The 17432-nt window shown below is 53.2% G+C and overlaps 7 protein-coding genes across 7 annotated transcripts; 4 read left to right on the top strand and 3 right to left on the bottom strand.

Annotated features, from left to right (window-relative positions):
- Positions 1–370: 370 nt before the first annotated feature.
- Positions 371–872, bottom strand: N7510_002920 (MICOS complex subunit MIC10; the record flags this gene model as incomplete). The annotated part of the gene is made up of 3 exons (XM_056974847.1): positions 371–420; positions 530–680; positions 798–872. The coding sequence occupies 3 exons, from the start codon at positions 870–872 to the stop codon at positions 371–373; spliced, it is 276 nt and encodes a 91-aa protein (XP_056834803.1).
- A 285-nt stretch (positions 873–1157) lies between these two features.
- N7510_002919 (ribosome biogenesis protein URB2) lies at positions 1158–6132 on the top strand (the record flags this gene model as incomplete). The annotated part of the gene is made up of 6 exons (XM_056974846.1): positions 1158–1175; positions 1243–1982; positions 2077–2112; positions 2177–5099; positions 5138–5655; positions 5787–6132. The coding sequence occupies 6 exons, from the start codon at positions 1158–1160 to the stop codon at positions 6130–6132; spliced, it is 4581 nt and encodes a 1526-aa protein (XP_056834802.1).
- A 188-nt stretch (positions 6133–6320) lies between these two features.
- Positions 6321–8045, bottom strand: N7510_002918 (copper fist DNA-binding domain-containing protein; the record flags this gene model as incomplete). The annotated part of the gene is made up of 3 exons (XM_056974845.1): positions 6321–7732; positions 7785–7945; positions 8011–8045. The coding sequence occupies 3 exons, from the start codon at positions 8043–8045 to the stop codon at positions 6321–6323; spliced, it is 1608 nt and encodes a 535-aa protein (XP_056834801.1).
- A 531-nt stretch (positions 8046–8576) lies between these two features.
- On the top strand, positions 8577–9566 carry N7510_002917 (putative mitochondrial outer membrane protein (Sam35); the record flags this gene model as incomplete). The annotated part of the gene is made up of 3 exons (XM_056974844.1): positions 8577–8813; positions 8874–9113; positions 9171–9566. The coding sequence occupies 3 exons, from the start codon at positions 8577–8579 to the stop codon at positions 9564–9566; spliced, it is 873 nt and encodes a 290-aa protein (XP_056834800.1).
- A 277-nt stretch (positions 9567–9843) lies between these two features.
- Positions 9844–12119, top strand: N7510_002916 (ATP-binding cassette long-chain fatty acid transporter PXA2; the record flags this gene model as incomplete). Its single annotated transcript, XM_056974843.1, has 4 exons — positions 9844–10350; positions 10403–11039; positions 11087–11984; positions 12044–12119. The coding sequence occupies 4 exons, from the start codon at positions 9844–9846 to the stop codon at positions 12117–12119; spliced, it is 2118 nt and encodes a 705-aa protein (XP_056834799.1).
- Positions 12120–12551: 432 nt separating this feature from the next.
- Positions 12552–13763, top strand: N7510_002915 (uncharacterized protein; the record flags this gene model as incomplete). Its single annotated transcript, XM_056974842.1, has 4 exons — positions 12552–12609; positions 12722–13047; positions 13149–13577; positions 13638–13763. 4 exons carry the CDS (start codon positions 12552–12554, stop codon positions 13761–13763), a joined length of 939 nt encoding a protein of 312 aa, XP_056834798.1.
- A 287-nt stretch (positions 13764–14050) lies between these two features.
- On the bottom strand, positions 14051–17092 carry glpV (glycogen phosphorylase; the record flags this gene model as incomplete). The annotated part of the gene is made up of 5 exons (XM_056974841.1): positions 14051–14461; positions 14514–16279; positions 16330–16393; positions 16473–16569; positions 16914–17092. 5 exons carry the CDS (start codon positions 17090–17092, stop codon positions 14051–14053), a joined length of 2517 nt encoding a protein of 838 aa, XP_056834797.1.
- Positions 17093–17432: the final 340 nt, after the last annotated feature.

The following is a 17432-nucleotide window of genomic DNA, read 5'->3' as shown; positions in this document are numbered from 1 at the left end:
GTTGATGGTGAGTGCAGTGGAAAGGAGAAGTTGGAAAAGGGATATTCGCAGGGGACGGGGCAGGTATTCATGATCGCGCCTGTCTGTCTTCCATGAAAAGAGCAAAGAATACTGCCTACCGGGATTTGCCGATTCAGTTATTGATTGCACCATACCTGAGCATTACTTGCACAGCACTGATAGGTCTTCATTACCATATAGAAGTGTCTACATGTAGTAGACAGCCGAGAGAAAACCTACGGGCTGTGAACTAGGTAATGGTGAGACGGAATGGTCAACAGAATGATCTAGCATTTTCTCTAGTCTCGACACCTCCATGCCAACGTCGCTGTACACTTGTATCGTACACGTGTGGAAGCCGTGGCTCTCTCTACCTGCGCAGCGCGTCGCGGACGGGCGAGTCACCTCGACGGAAGGAAGCTAGATGGGCACAGTTAGCTCACTTGGATCTTGTCGGGAGACAATCGGTCCCAGAGAAACCCGGACAGCTTCCAAGGCTGCCCCGGTGCGGAATAAGTGTCCAACGTACTGTCTGCCTCCTCCCAAGCACGGCCAGCGCCGAACCCGAGGCCAACCCACGCGGGCCAGGCCCTCCGCTTGAATAAAAGCACCGAGAAAACAACACCGAACGAAAGGCCCAGCGAGGACTTGATGATCATGGAGGAGATGGCGCGGTCCCACTACGCAAGCAGTTGGGCAGGAGTCAGCCAACCAATCCGAACCCTCGCCCTCCGCGGGCCAACGGTCTCCCATTCAAGATAGTAATGGAGATCGTCTCAACAGGGACAATAACTTACCTTCTCATTAAGAAGAGCTTCACTGACAGGTTTGGTGGACCGGGCGACCGGCCGGGACTCGGTGGAATCGGCCATTGTGGAACTGTTGAATCAACCGTCAATAGGGATCAATGGCTATTGAGAGTCACAATGGGTTCACAACCACAGTGGCTCTCAACAATAGGGTAATAGGACCACTTCACTCACAGTTTGGACAGCTGGACAGAGGTGACGAGGTAAAAGCAGGGAGAAAACAGTCGGCAGTCGGGAACTCCGCCAAGACGAAAGGCGGTCGGAGCAAACCAGCTTCTTTTTTTTTTGGTTCTACTTACTTTAGTCACTACTCACTCAACATTTCAGTCCTTACGACTCGGGTTCGAGATGCCGTCGATTGCGGAGGTGAGTTGGCTCTTTTACGGAGAATGACAGGCAAACGGTCTCATGCTAATACCCTGCGCTCATCCAGCATTCGTGCTCGTCGCAAGAGGCGCTCCTCCGCCTTGAGAAAGCCAATACCGCACCGCCGAGCACTCAACTCCACGATGCGGCGAAGATCCTCGGACTGGACTTGGCCCTCTGTGAAAGTCACCCAGAGACGCATCGCAGTCCTCCCACCATCAATGACTCTACACCCAAGGAAGAATGGGTGCTTCGGTGGTTGCTGAAACGCCTGAAGAGCGGCAAAAACTATAGGGTGGAGCCGGTTTCCTTCCTTCTGCTGAGACAACTGGTCGACCTGATCTCCCCGAAGAACCTGGCCACAATCCTGAAAGACCACAAGTTCCTGTCCATTCTGGGTGACACGGTTGCCGATCTGGAGGCCGACATCTTCGTCAATGTGGAACTTGGTTCGGATTCCGAGACCAGCCGCACCCTGGCCGGCTCTCCGCCTGACAACGAGGCCAAGGGCAGCAAAAGCAAAAAGAGGAAGAGAGTTTCTTTTGCGAACAATGCGAGTGAACGGCCGCAGGTCTCCACCCAGTGTTTTCTGACTTTCATTCGCGCTCTGGATTGTCTCTTCGGCGTCGTGACGCTTACACATCAAACCCTGCGCACTGACGAGGTTGCCCACTCCCATCTCAAGCTTAGTCTCAGGGGTGAGCCGGAAGAGGCCGCTTTGTTCCTGGGCCGGTCGTTCTGGGTGGCTTCCTGGACCGCCAAGCATTTCTCGCAGACTGAGAAGACGACCGACCTTCAGCACATGTTGTATGTGTTGCCTGCGGCTCTGGAATTGTGGGATTTTCGATCCTACCGCCAGGATGATACCGAGAACAAGTCCAGCAATGACTGCTTCGCTAAGTACTGTTTCGCGCACGCCCTCCGACTCCAGCTCTGCGTGCGTTCGCTCACACTTGATACTGACGAGCGGGCCCTTTTGCTTCATGCGGTTGAGCGTACAGTCGTCCTTCATGTGCTGCTACCTGCCCGGGGGCCTTTTTCGAGCGCGGTGGCTCTGGTATTGATTATTCCACCCAAGACAAACCCAACTGGGAAGTCGTCCAGCCCGTCACTGATTCCTTCAAATCCATCATCCACGAGACCCCTCCGACCGATTTTGCCTCAGAAAACCAGGAAGATTCTAAGCGTGCTTCAAAGTCACTCGAGCTCCTTCCCGAGCTGCTTGATATTGCTTCGCGAGCCGTTCCCAGAGATTCCTTCCGAAGCCAGACTCATGAGGCTCCATGGCTGGAGACCTTGTTTGTTGCCGTTGCGGAAATCGCATACTCCACCTCCAAGGGGGAGAAAGACAAGACAACCTTTTCCGGGTTTTCTCCTAAATTCGTTGTCAGTCTGCAGCAAATCATGCAGGTGGCTGTCGATCGAAATATCGGCCTGTCGTTGAATACCACTCTGAACCATTCCTGGTACACTGGGATTCTTCAGCCAGGTCTACAGCATGTCCAGTGGAATGTCACTGCTCTCATTGTGCGCCTGGGTGTGGACATCTTCTTGCCCAGTTCAGGGCTTTACGACTCGTGCGACATCTTGGTCAATTTGCTGGATAAAATTCTGCTTCACTGGCGCAGTGGTGTCTCCAAATACATCGCATCTTACCCCATCATCAAGAACGATATCGTCCTTCCTTTGCTGCGCGCATTCGTCGAAGCTCGAGATCTGTACACATTCACGTCGTTCTGGCATCATCAAACCATCCTTGTGGAAACGGCTCGCGCCAAGGACAGCAGTCTGACCCATTTTTCAGTCTGGGAAGATGACGATCTTTCAGAGCTTTACAGCAAACTCGTGCGAACCGCACCCACCGATCCACGCCTCGTAGCGCACATGCAGGCAGCTTCGAAGGACACCAGGGCTCCGGATGGCAAGCTGTCTGATGCTCCAGCATCATACGCAAAATTCATCGTTCTGGAGGCTAGCTTCCGGCGTCGTCCTTTCTCGTTTCCCGACTCCGAGGCATCTTTGAGCTACCTCCTCGAAACCGTCACTTCTACCCTATCATCCAAACAGGCCCTGCACTGGCGATGGCGCCTGTGGCGGTTCGTCCGAAACCTTGCGGAAAATGACAGGCAGTTTATGAACACTGCTCAACGTCGATCCGTTCTGGCTTTGGTTGATATTGCTGCAAAGACGATAAAGCGCAACCACAGAGATTTGACAAGGAGGGCGTCCGTCCTCGAAGCTTGGGAGGCGTACCAGTTTGTTCTGGTTGCCACCAGAGACCCTGATCAACTGAGTGCATTCAACACGGCAACACAGCATGTCACTGAACTCATCACTTCCATTCTTCCAGCAGATGCCAAGAAATCAATGGTTTCTCCATGGAACGGCCGAGCAGACTCTATGGACTCTCCAATTAATCTTGCCCTGGCTTACTTCTCGGCAATCTCGAAGATTCCCCAGGTCTGGAAACGGATTTCCGCTGATGCTCGTTCTCAGCTGTTCAAACAACTTCTGGCTCTGGCTGCGGAACAATGCACTTCTTCGCCTCTGCCTCTTGAAACCGTGGCCGATGATGCGAGATTCCTTCAAGGATGGGCAAGTATTGTCTCATCCGAATATCTTCTCCGCGCCCCTTTCCTTGTTCCTGATCTCGTGATTCTTCTGAAGGACAGCATCTATCGTGATTCTGCCAACCATCGACTTTACATCAACAGCCTTCAGAGAATCCCAGCTTCCTTGATCACCCGCGGAATGAGAGGGACTCTTCTGGACAAACTGCAAGATGTCCTTATTCTGCAGGACCGTTCATCCGAACTGACTGTCGGGCTCATTACGATGTTGGCTAAGTTGGCAGAGGAGCCCAAGTCTGATGCCGTGTTGACCAGTCATATCGAGCCGATCTGTGCCGCTGCCCGAGCCATTGCCCTTAACGGCACCGACATCGATCTTCAGATCATGAAGGCATTCCGAAGCTTGCACCGGGCGGTCATTTCCAAACTCTTGAATCTTCCAGACGACCAGAAAACCAAGCTTTTCAAAGAACTATTCTCCCAGATCTCGACGCAGGCTTCGAAGATGAGACAGATTGAGCGAGACTCCATGGCTTGTTTCCACTTGCGGGTTTCGCTGTCTCAGCTCTGGTTTCATCGCAAACAGCTCCGCTCGGCTTTCTCGGAGAAGGATCTCGCCACTTGCCGCCAGCGAGTGTTTGACCTGGTGTTGGCCGACGTGAAAGCGGTCAAGAGCCAGTGCAGAAAGCAGAAGCTTGATGAGACTATCACACTCATCAAGACCATTGATTCTCTGGAGGACTTTGAGGACCTGGCCATGAATAACCTCGAGGTGGAGAAGTTGTTATCGAAGATTGAGTCTTATGTGGAGATGTCGGTTGACTCCGGTCCAACGCGGTTGATCAGGCGCCGTCTTCTTGCCAGCAAAGAGCCCGACGTGCATATCACCGAGCCGGTGCTCCAGTGTGCGGAGGCTCTCTCGCTCCAGTCTCCATATGGCGAGGATCAACAGCTTTTCATCCAGGTCACCACGGAACGCTTCCATTCCATGAGCCCCGAGCAGATCACCCAAGCCATCCGCGAGGTTCGCGAGCTTGGTCTAACTGACGACCACTCCGGACACCGCCTCCTGGTCGTCTGCCTGGCACTGGCTTCGTTGCCCTCGGTCGAAGACAAAGATAGCATCACCGCTCGAGAACTCTCTCTCCTCTGCACCGCGCTCGCCGAAACCATCCCCCACAGCCCATCCGCGGACCACCTGAGCTACGCCGCCGAGGCCCTGGATCTCCTCCTGCGCACGCACACCCGCTGTCTCGTCCAGCAAAACATCGACAGCATCCTCAGCGCCATCGCCAACGCAGCCTCCCACGACGGTCCCCACATCCCCCCGCCTATGCACCAACCATCTACACCCGTCTGTGCCGGCTGATGGGCGTGGTGCTCAGCTTGCAGCGCTTGAAGGTGGGCGGCCGCTTCCACCTCGTTGTACACGCAATGCAGCGCCTGCTAGCCTGCCTCTTCGCTCGTTCGCGCAAACGCACCCGCGCCAACCGCGCTGGCTCTCCAAATTCCCTCCTCCAGCCCTTCTGGCTCGCCCCGCTGCAGCCCTCCCACGCCTCGCACTACACCCGTCTCCTCACCTCCCTCTGTGACCCCACCATGTCGGCCGTGCTGCGTCCTGCTCAGGCAGGGGCCTCGCGCGATGCCCTCACCGATCAAACCAAGAAGGCTAAGCGCATTGCCGGCCAGTACCTGCAATATGTTATCATGGAGTATGCGCAGTGCTCACTGCGCGGATCACTTACCCCAGAAGTGAAGACTGCTATTATGCCCGGTCTTTACGCAACCCTGGACGTCATGTCGCGCGAATCGATGCGCGCGCTGAACGCCGCGCTGGATGTCTCCGGCCGCGCTGTCTTCAGGTCTTTGTATGAGGATTACGTGAAGTTCGGAAAATGGGATAAGGTATAGTGCGGTGGGTTGTGTTTTGTACGATATCTTTTTCTATATCTCAATGAATAATGCATTGATGTGTAACGGAATTGCCTTTTCTCACCCCATAGTAAACTGTAGTAGCGTATAACTCGGTGATGATGGACAGCGGCAGTCAGACTGAAAGCCTCGATCTTGAGCCTTCTCAAACGCATCTTCAGGTGGCGGCAAACCTCGGTTCTTTTGCATTGAATGTTATTCAGGACCGCCAGGCTCTCTTTCAGGATTCAGATATGAGAGAAGTTTTAAAGGACACCTTCCGTAACGACCGAGCTCCTATTCTGGAAGAACTAGGGAAGAGAACAACAACATGGGAAGAGGACTTCCGTGTTTTCCTTCTTCCTACCGGGGCATCCAATATTGAGAATCGGTCATTGATGGCTACACAGGTGACTGATGATTACCTGGGTTTGAGAAAAGAGGCAAAGAAGAACGTCAAAATTGCAATGTGCTAATGTGCCATATTATAGCCTCCTTGTTTGATTGAAAGGGCTGATCGTAAACTAACAACGGCCATCTAATAAGAGAAGAGAAGAGAGTCTAAGAGGTGAGGGTATCATAGTAGGATATCGTAAATCATGCCCGAAATAGGTGATAAAAAAAGGGAAACCATCGAGACTCATCGGATCACGGTCCAATCGAATTAAATCAAGGATGTCTCCAACGTGCGCGGGCTCAGGCACGGGACTGAGATGTTATCCAGCACTGGGATCCGTGACGTTTGATGGTGAGAGGGGCTTGCCATGGTAGAATGAGAGGGAGGGTTCTGCTCTGGTGTTCCGGCGATGGATCCGTCCGGGATAGGGGATTCCAGTGGAACGCCGTTGTGGCCGCTGTGCGTGAGACAGCCGACGCAGCTGCAGTCGCTGCCGCATTGACAGCTTCCCGTGATGTTGGAACAGACACTTGGGAGCCCAACCGGGTATTCGAGGGTATAGTACTCCGAAGGGTGCATCAACTGATCGCTGAATGGATGGTTGGCTGACATAGGAGAAGAATAACCGTTTGGAAAATTTAAGTTGGGGTCTGAGTAAGGCGCAAAAGCGTAGTCCTGCTGAGCACTGGGATCCACTGAGGGTGTGTGCTGCATGAAGGAGAGGTTTAGCGGGGTTATTGTGCCTCCTGGGAATGGCGAGGATGGATGGGCGCTGGCAACCCCGTCCGGGGTCTGATCATCACTGTCGAAAGTCATCATGACACCCATTTCTTGGACGTGCTGTCGAGTTGTATTGTTGAAGGGGTGAGTGGAACATCCTAGGCATTGGCAATCGTCTCCACACTGACAATCGGTGCAGGATTCACCACCAACTGTTTTGTTGGAGGCATTCTGGTGCTGCATTGGAAAGGCAGTCTGATTGATTCCAAGTCCAGATAGTTGGTCTGGATACATCATCGACTGTGGCGTAGACATGTGTTGCGTGTGTCCGTTCATGTAAAACGTTGGTTGAGGTTGAGCTTCATCCATGCCGAATTCCATGAATTTCCCATGCGGAGACGAAGCGGAGGTCTGCCAGGAAGACATCTGTGGGGCTGAAAATTGTTCATAAGACATATTGGCCCATGATGAATGCTGGACATTATTGTGCTCCGGCAAGTCCGAGGGGACAGAGTCGTCTGTCGAGGAAGTTGCAGGTTTTCCACAGCAAGACCCATTGGGGGCTGGTGCAGGCATCTGAGATTTCTGGGCACAGCATGCGGATCTCTGTTGTGTTGGCTGCGGAGTGCTGTTGGCGATTTGTGCGGTATCAGACGATGCTCGGTCGCTGATGTCGTGGTTGGTGGTGTGCGCGCCGTCCAATTCAGGCTGAGACGCGAAATTGAATGACTGATTTGTCGCATCGTTTTCAAATTTCATATTGATCGGACCAGGCATAGCATCAAAGGCCTTGGCGATGTTCTCGGGTGCCGCCTGGAGGCTGCTTTGCCTTCTTCCCGATTTTTGGATCTTGCCCGGCGTGGGCGACGCGGTTGGAGCCATAGTAGACGGGGTCGACTGTGGCTCACCATTAGAATCCAAAGGGACTTGGTACAGTGGTCGACACAGACAACCAGAGCCTGCCGGAGTTAGGATTACTTCGACAAATGTTAATGATAAGGAAGGCTTTACCTTTCGGAATCCGGACCATGACGGCATAGGTCTTCTGGCAGCTGCAGGTTCCCTTGGGGTGAGGGCATTTTGCAAGTGGCCGGCCTGCTTTGGGAACTTTCATCATGAGCCGGTCGAAGTGCTGGCATTTGGAGGATCGGTGGCCGCGGATGCATGGTTCACTGCATGTAAGAGCGGCTGTTAGCATAGCCCGGGCGTATCCGGAAGTACGCGCATGGGAACCTACCAAGACCATTTGGCTCCTTCTTCGTCGAGAGGCATTGTCACCGAAGAATATTTGTCTCGGGGTCGGATGTTCAAGTGTCGCAAAAGTACGGCGGGGCGGTTCTGTTGGTCGCAAATGCTGAGATGAGATGGTTTGCGCGAGAACCAGGCGATATCAAACGTCTCCACCGTTTGCGATGCAGGACTGATTGGTTTTTGACTTTCGCAAGAGTGACTTGGCGTCTCAGAACAGCTTCACGGCCACTGTGATCGGAGTAGGACAGGGCGGGGAAAAACCAACGTCTGCCGGCGGCGGCAGACGTGGGGATGCGATGCTCGAGCAGGCAGCGAGACGAAACGGGGCGGGAGGGAGGAGGTTCGGATAGTGGGATAGATCATGCGAAATCAGAAGAGGCAGTGACTACTCTTGTTCCTTTGTTCTTTCGTGCCAAACCCATCAAGAAGAACGAGAAAAGAGCGCGGGGACCCGTTCATAGGCCTTACGTAATCGGCCTGACGAATTCCCGATGGCCCTGTCATGATTAAATGTTGCTTCTTCTTCTACTTACTGCCAAGGGATTCACAGCCATGCCTCCCAAAGGCTCCGAGGCCAGTCCACCACCAGACAACCCTCGCTCCTTCTTCACCGTCCCAACACCCATCAAGCAGCTCTTCGACAAATTCCCTCTCACCACATATCCGGCCAACGCCCTTCCGCAACACTCCCTGTCCCAAGCTACCGGCAACCAGCTGTTTGTCTTCACCGATGCGGCTGGTGCTCGACGTGGTCGGCCGTCTTTCAATCCACAATGTCTTAAGTGGCAGGTTGGTTTGCTTACTTGTCGATTTCTATGCATGCATTCGCGCTGACCAGCGTCGCCATAGGCCTACCTGAAATTTGTCGGGATTGACTTCAAAACTGCCCCTTCCAACAATCACGCGTCGCCGACCGGTGCTCTGCCTTTCCTCCTTCCGTCATTCCCCGAGGACACTCTTGTCCCGATCCCTGCACACAAGCTCCAAAAATGGGCCATTGAACAGGTCCATTGCGAGGAGGAGCAACAATTGAATCTCCGGTTCGAGGTATATGCTTCTCTGCTGGACCAGCGGATACGGAGTGCCTGGGTATGTGTGATTTGATTAATACCGCGAAATGAACGATACTGACTGGTGGGCTTCTAGTTATACATGCTGTATCTCGACCCTGCCAACTTCGAGGCCGTGGCACGGCGGCTCTATGTGGACCCTGCAACTACGAGCTCGGTTGTTCGGACTACTCTTGGCGTCCAGCTCCAACAGGCTGCCCGCGATGAACTCCTCCGCACGTCGCGATATATTGATGCTGGGGATCTGGAGGCGGACGCGGGGGCTGCGTTTGAGGCGCTATCAACACTTCTGGGGGAGGATGAGCATTTCTTTGGGCGACCGAAGCCGGGGCTGTTTGACGCTAGTGTCTTCGCCTATACGCATCTGATTCTGGATGAGGGTTTGGGGTGGAAACACAACCGACTGGCGCAGTTGCTCCGCGAGCACGACAACCTTGTACAACACCGGGCGCGAGTGCTGCAGTTTTTCTAGAAATATGTACTTTATATCCAATAACGCAATAATAAGTCTCTAGACAGTGGAGTAACTATAGCTAAGTTAGTTATTGTACTCTGTAGTTAGTCACCTCGGTTGTCTTCCCCACAGTCGTCTGGGGTATCACATGTCAGCTCCGTCATTCCTCCTCCTCACGTTCAACTCCTTGTTCTTCTTTCTTACACCTACACCCAACTCATTTGTTGTGATTCTTATTTCGGAATGCAGGCTCATATCAACTCGGGTTGACCTGCTTGCTTCCCTTCGCTTCGCCATGGCCGCCCAGTCCAAACTCCTCCCTCCCGAGCGCTCCGTCAAGCGGATCTTCTCCAGCCTCACCTCCCTTTATCTCCAACACCGCACCCGCATCTCGCGCGCCGTCTACCTCGCTCTCTTTGCCGCTCTTGCCAAACGCATCCACAATGCCATCTCTGAGCAAAAAGCCGCGTCGCAGAGACAGGTCGAGCTGCGCCGCCAGCCTGGAACCACCGGTCTCGAGGACGAACAGCCGCGCAAAAAGCGAGTCGAGATCAACCGCGAGTTCTTCAAGCATTTGATGCGCTTGCTCCGCATTGTTATCCCCGGATGGCGCAGCAAGGAATTGCGGCTGCTGGTTAGCCACAGCGTCTTCCTAGTGCTCCGCACGCTTCTGAGTCTGTATGTCGCCGAGTTGGACGGCAGGCTCGTCAGTAACCTCGTGCGCGGGAAGGGCAAGGATTTCTTGCTGGGGCTTGTATGGTGGATGATTGTTGCGGTGCCTGCTACTTTCACGAATTCCATGGTAAGTTCGTCTGCCCTTGGATGCGCATCCTCTGCTGATGAGACCATGCCAGCTCTCATACCATCAATGCAAACTTTCCCTCAGCTATCGGAAACGCCTGACCGATTATATACACGATAAATACCTGTCTAATATGACATTCTACGCCATCTCCGCCCTCGATGATCGGATCAAGAACCCCGACCAGCTTGTGACGGTTGATGTGTCGCGCTTCTCCGACAGTCTAGCAGAGCTGTATTCCAACCTGGCCAAGCCTATTCTTGACATGTGCATTTACAACTACTCTCTGTCCAAGAATGTTGGTGGCGAGGGGCTGTTCATTATGAGTCTGCTGGTGCAGCTGTCGGCCAATGTGATGCGCATGCTGACGCCCCCGTTCGGCAAATACGTCGCGGACGAGGCTCGCCTGGAAGGCGAGTTCCGTTTCCTGCATTCGAGACTAATCGATTATAGCGAGGAGGTGGCCCTCTATCATGGCCACGAGGCCGAGAAAGATACTCTGGACAAGGGCTACTTCACCCTGATCAAGCATGTGAACCGAATCCTACGCCGACGTCTTTACCACGGATTCATGGAGGACTTTGTCATTAAGTACTTCTGGGGTGCGTTGGGTCTGGTTCTGTGCAGTTTGCCGGTCTTCTTCAAGATTCCCGGACAAATCACCCAGAGTATGGGAGATCGCACAGAAAGTAAGTTCAATTCCTGCGAAGGAGAATCGCAAACTGACTGTGAATAGGTTTCGTCACAAACAGGAGGATGCTACTGTCGTCCTCAGACGCCTTTGGTCGCTTAATGTTCTCCTACAAGGAAATTTCTGAGCTGGCTGGGTACACGTCCCGTGTCTCGTCGCTACTGGAAGTCATGGATGATTTGGTGGCTGGACGATTCGAGAAGAAGCTCGTCTCGTCAGCATCCACCGAAGAAAATGCGGCCGTGCTGTCGGGTCGGGGCGAGGTCAAGGAAAGCGACTCTATCGAGTTCACTGACGTTCCCATCGTCTCCCCGAACGGAGACGTCCTCGTGCGCAAGCTATCGTTCACAGTCCACCCGGGCGAGCATCTGCTCATTGTCGGACCCAACGGGTGCGGCAAATCTTCTCTATTCCGAATTCTGGGCGGGCTCTGGCCTGTCTACGGAGGCACGGTCCAGAAACCGCGGTTCGAGAGCATCTTCTACATCCCGCAGCGGCCGTACCTGTCCCGCGGCACGCTGCGCCAGCAGGTGATCTATCCCGATGGCGTGCGCGAGATGCGCGCCAAGGGTGTCACTGACGCGGATCTGTATGAGATTCTGTCCGTTGTCGAGATCGCCTCTATTGTAGACCGGCCTGATGGCTGGGACGCCGAAGAGGAGTGGCGCGACGTGCTGTCGGGTGGTCTACAGCAGCGCATCGCGATGGCGCGGCTCTTCTACCACCGTCCGCAATTTGCCATCTTGGACGAATGCACCTCTTCTGTGACGCTGGAGATTGAGAAAGTCATGTACGAGACGGCGAAGAAGCTCGGGATTACCCTCATGACTGTCTCGCACCGACGCAGTCTGTGGAAGTACCACAAGAAGATTCTCCAGTTTGACGGCCAGGGAGGATACATCTTCACGGGACTGGACTGGGAGCGACGGTTGAAACTAGAAGAGTAAGTGCATTAGTACATTTCGTCGCCAGCTTTGACGTGCGAGCTAACCCATCCAACAGCGAGAAAGACGAACTCGAGCTCCAGCTCCGGGCTGTCCCAGAACTGCAGCGACGCGTCGCCGAGCTGACATCTTGAACAATCATGTATAGACAGTCCATCAGCCAATCAGTCGTATGTAGAAATGTATGATGAGCGTTTTCATTTTTCACCATCTTACTCATCATTGGCCTGTCAATTCCTGGGCTCGGGCCCGCCAGCCACCAACTGAGTCTTCGCCACTCACCGCGCACCACGTTCGGGCCGAGTCTCGGATGGCATTGTAACAATTGTTCCACTTCGACCCACACCCGATGATATGGTGGGCTTTGTTCTCGACGTCATACCCGCTGCTTATCTTGTTTGCCACGAAAGGGTTTTCTTCATGGAAGTGGATGAAATCCGGTTTATACAGCACGTTGGGTCTTTTTTCTTATTCAAAGCGAATCTCTTCTTGTACATCCAACTCTTCTTTTCCTAAGTCTAGTCACCCCTCAATTTACCCCTCTCTCTCTTAACACAAAAAACAAAATGGCCATCTCCAACGCCAATAACGCAGCCCAAAAGCGAAAGATCGTCATTTTCTCCGGTATGCATGCGCCTATCAGCAGATGATTTCTCCTTGCCACCCGCCCCCTCCAACCTATCAATAAACATTCCGCCCTAAATCACAGAATAAATACTAACAAATGAAAATGCAGACTTCGATGGCACAATCTCCATGCAAGACACGGGCCACATCCTCTTCGACACATACGGCTGCGGTACCGAAGCGCGCAACAAACTCGATGAGCAGATCAAGTCCGGCGAGCGGTCATTCAGGGACGTCTCCGAGGAGATGTGGGCGTCGCTGAATATCCCCTTCGACGACGGGTTCAAGGTTATGGAGAAGACGCTCGAGATGGATCCTGGGTTCCGGGAGTTCCATCAGTACTGCTTGGAAAACGGCTTTCCGTTTAATGTCATCAGCGCTGGCTTGAAACCTGTGCTAAGACGGGTGTTGGACTCTTTCTTGGGGGCTGAACATGTATGTTCATCTTTCCTTCCTTCTTTCCCCCTTTTCTTTGATGTTTTTGATTCCGTGTGGATGGTGTATGAACCCCTTGCTCACCAAAGTCAATCGTATAGTCTGCCGCCATCGACATCGTCGCTAACGATGCAATCATCAACCCCGACGGCTCACAATGGAAACCCATCTGGCGCCACGACACAGAACTAGGCCACGACAAAGCGCTCAGTGTAAATGAAGCCCGGGCCGCGGCTCAAGCAACTTGCTCTCCCGACGAAATCCCACTGATCGTATTCATTGGCGACGGCGTGTCCGATCTCGCCGCCGCGCGCGAAGCTGATGTCCTCTTTGCGCGCCGCGGTCTGCGGCTCGAGGAGTATTGCCGCGAGCATGGCATTGCGTATACGCCGTTTGATACCTTTGCTGATATCAAGTCCGAAATTGAGAAGATCAGTGCCGAGGATCAGAGTAAGACGGGTGGAGTTGGCAAGCCGGTCAGGTATAACCCACGGGCTAATATGTGGAGACGTATTTCTAGTAAGGAAGCGGTATGTTTTTGCTCGTTTTCCTCCGCTATGGATGTTGCAGATTTGCTAATGATCGGTTAGGTTCCTACGCTTATGGCGGCTGCGACGCCTTCTAAGGAGGAGAAGATGTTTCTCTGGCCCGAGACGTTCTCGGACTACAAACCGAACACTATTCAGGAAGCCGATGAAACATCTGTTGCTGCTTGAGTTTTTTTTGTGCATCTATTTTTTAATGCATAGTGTGGTGTTGTGTCGTGTTGAGTTTTATCCCAGTCTATCCGACTGTCTTTCACATTGTTACTTTCTTCCCTTGTATACTTTCGGCTCCCGATTTGATACATAGATGGACAGATTGCACGGCTCAGTGCATTATGCATATAGACTAAATGAAAAGGTGGATAAAAAAAGCAATATTAGTTATGTAGATATAATAAAATAGGCATGAATGGAAAGAGACAAAGTCACCAGCAGAAACAGAAACACAAACACAACTCCTAATCTTTAACTTCCAGCGGCTCTACGTTCCAAATGCTATCTGCATACTCATTGATCACACGGTCTGTAGAAAAGAAGCCCATGCGCGCAACACTCGTAATCGACTTAGCCAGCCACTCCTCCTGGTTCTGGAAGGCCTCATCTACCATCTCGTGCGTGGTAACGTACGAGTGGAAATCGTCAGATACGAGATAAAAGTCGCCGTGTTCCTCGATGGATGCTGTAAGGGCAGAGAAGTCGCCCGCGTCGCCGAACATGTTGCCCTTGATGGCCTCGAAGACCTTGGCGAGCTGTGGGTCGATCTGGAATGTCTTGCCATAGACGTGTCGGTGGCGCAGGTCCTCGACGTCTTCAGCTAGGGTGCCGAAGAGGAAGATGTTTTGTTCGCCGATTTCGCGAGTGATTTCGATCTAGCTGGGTTAGTAGGGGCAGGAGGAAAAGATGTAGCAGAGAAATATTTACGTTGGCACCATCACACGTTCCGATAATTAGTCCCCCGTTCAGTACGAACTTCATGTTGCTCGTTCCGCTCGCCTCTGTTCCCGCTGTCGAGATGTGCTCGCTGATATCCGAGGCTGGACAGATCATCTCGGCTTTGCTGACGTTGTAGTCCTCAATGAAGATGACCTTCAGCAGATCACCAACCTCCGCGTCATTGTTGACCACAAACGAAACCTTGTTGATGAGGTGGATGATTGTCTTTGCCATCCAGTAGCCCGGCGCGGCCTTACCACCGAAGATCGAGACCCTGGGCACAACTTTCTTTCGCTCCTCGGCCGACATGGCCTTGATGGTGAGGTACCGATGAATCACTCCGAAGATATTCAGCTGCTGTCGCTTGTACTCATGAATCCGCTTCACCTGCACATCAAACAGTGCGTCAGGGCTCACGCTAAATCCGGTCGTTTCCTTGATATACCGGGCCAGACGCAGCTTGTTCGCTGACTTGATCTCCGCCCACTCTGTCCGGAAGTTCTTGTCATCAACAAAAGCCTCGAGCTTGTCCAGAAGCGTCAGGTCGGTCAAAAATTCGTAGCCACCTAACTTTTCTGCAATCAGAGCGGACAGTCGCGGGTTGGCTTGGTGCAGCCAGCGCCTAGGCGTAATGCCGTTCGTTACGTTGGTGAACCGGTCTGGTCCATAGATCTCCACAAAATCTTTGAAGATCGTAGTCTTGATCAGATCCGAGTGCAACTCTGCAACACCGTTGACCTTGTGGGACCCGATAATGGCCAGATGCGCCATGCGGACCATCTTCGGATGCGACTCTTCGATAATTGACACTCGTGATAGCATTTCTCGGTCGTTGGGAAATCGCTTCTCAACTATCTGCAAGAAGAACAAGTTTACATCGTAGATAATTTGCAGATGGCGAGGTAGCAGATTCTGCAGTAACGGGACAGACCATTTCTCCAGCGCCTCGGGCAGCACGGTGTGGTTGGTGTAGCCAAAACTTTTGGTCACGATGTTCCATGCCTCATCCCACTCGAGACCTTCTTTGTCTATCAGGATTCGCTGCAGCTCAACAATGGCAAGCGTTGGGTGTGTGTCGTTGAGCTGGATTGCCACCTGGTCCGGGAACTCGCTCCAGGCCCTCTTGGTCTTCTTGAACCGCCGGACAATATCGTACAGCGAGGCGGCACACCAAAAGTACTGCTGCTTCAGCCGAAGCTCCTTGCCGCGCTCCAAGTTATCATTCGGGTAGAGAACGGCTGAGATGGTCTCCGCTCTCTGCTGATCGGCCACAGCACTTTCGTAATCTCCGGCGTTGAACTTCTGGAAGTCAAACTCGCCGCTGCTGGCCTTGCTGGACCATAAGCGGAGATTGTTGGTGGTCTTCGTACCATATCCGGGAATGGGAACGTCGTATGCCACGGCTTGAACAATCTCTCCGTCTTCCCATGAATGCATGAGCTTACCATTTTCATCTTGGTATTTGCGAACACAGCCATAGAACTGGATATCAACGGTGATCTCATGGCGCGGGAATTCCCAGGGATTGTTATCGAGCCAGTAGTCCGGGATCTCCATCTGGTAGCCATTTACTATCTCCTGTTTGAAAATGCCGTACCGATATCGCAGTCCGTATCCCCAGGCAGGGTAGTTGAGGGTCGCCATGCTATCCAGAAAGCAGGCCGCCAGGCGCCCAAGGCCACCGTTGCCCAGTGCAGCGTCATGTTCTTGGCCGATGACATCCTCGATGCGGAAACCGAGATCCTTCAAGCCGTCTTTCAAACTGTTAACCATGTTCGTCCCTGGATTCGTCGGGAAGTCCCACCTCGAGCTGCATCTTTCAAGCCCACATTCAACATAGCATTATCCAGCGCACGCCCCATCAGGAACTCGAGTGACAGATCTAGAAGGAACCAGTCAGACACACACGATCTACACGTGCCTAGCGTGCTGGAACCCACAGTAGACTCTTTTCTGGTCATTAAAGGTCTGGCGCTGTTGCGTCTTATTCCATTCGATGATCAATCGGTCTCGAAACGCGAGTGCAGTTCCGGAGTACGCGGCACTGCGGGAGTCAGGAACATGTCTACCCGCATGGGAGAATCACATACTGTTCGTCGCAGTTGTACAGCGACCGAGCCAGTGTCGTCTCAATGTGACGCACAAGCTCTTTCTGCGGGAGAGAGTTAGCCGGTAATTCAGCCCTCCATGCCAGCAGAGGGGCTTGCCTCGAACTCTTCGCGGTTGGTAAACTCAGCCGCCGACTAGATCCGATTAGTGCCAATTCCTTCCCTCACGCAGGTAAGAACCCGAGGAAGGAAGGCCATACATATTTCCGCCAGCTGAACCACCCAACGCACGCTCCAGTCAGCTCACAGAAATCTGCCATTGGGTCGGTATACTACTCACGCCTCGCGTAGGGATTCCGGAATGCTCGCTTCCACGTGCTTGATCTCTCCGGGACCAAACCCGGTGAAGGTGCGCTTGTGCTTGGGGCGACTGAAGCCTGGACCGATGGGGCCTTGGAGGTCAGCAATGGGCACGCCGACGGACGGTCGACGCTCGCGACGCTGCTCGTTGGTGGTCATGGCTGAGGAATGGAATCAGACGTAAGTCAAATGGAGGGACTGGGCAAATGGAGAAGAGAAAGAGAGAGAGAAAGATGGAGGGGCAATGGGAGAGAAAGAAAGAGGGGAAGACCGAAACAGGGAACAGTACATCGGATTACACCCCAGGAGTGGTGACACATGCGGTAGTACTTTGATCCTCTGTAGACTTCGTGATCGATGATGCTGAGTGGAGCGGGTGGATCCGATCGCCGTAGTTTAGATCCCTCTTGGTCCCCTCGTTTCTCCCTCCCCAACATCTTCATCCCGACCAGCAAGAGTCTAGACTACACGCCTCGCCAGATCTCCGGCACGGTCCAGG

The sequence above is a fragment of the Penicillium lagena genome, assembly GCF_028827675.1.
Source record: "Penicillium lagena strain IBT 129212 chromosome Unknown utg000002l_segment0_segment0, whole genome shotgun sequence".
Classification (NCBI taxonomy): domain Eukaryota; kingdom Fungi; phylum Ascomycota; class Eurotiomycetes; order Eurotiales; family Aspergillaceae; genus Penicillium; species Penicillium lagena.
Note: the sequence above shows the minus strand (reverse complement) of the source record. Positions and strands in the feature narration are given on the sequence as shown.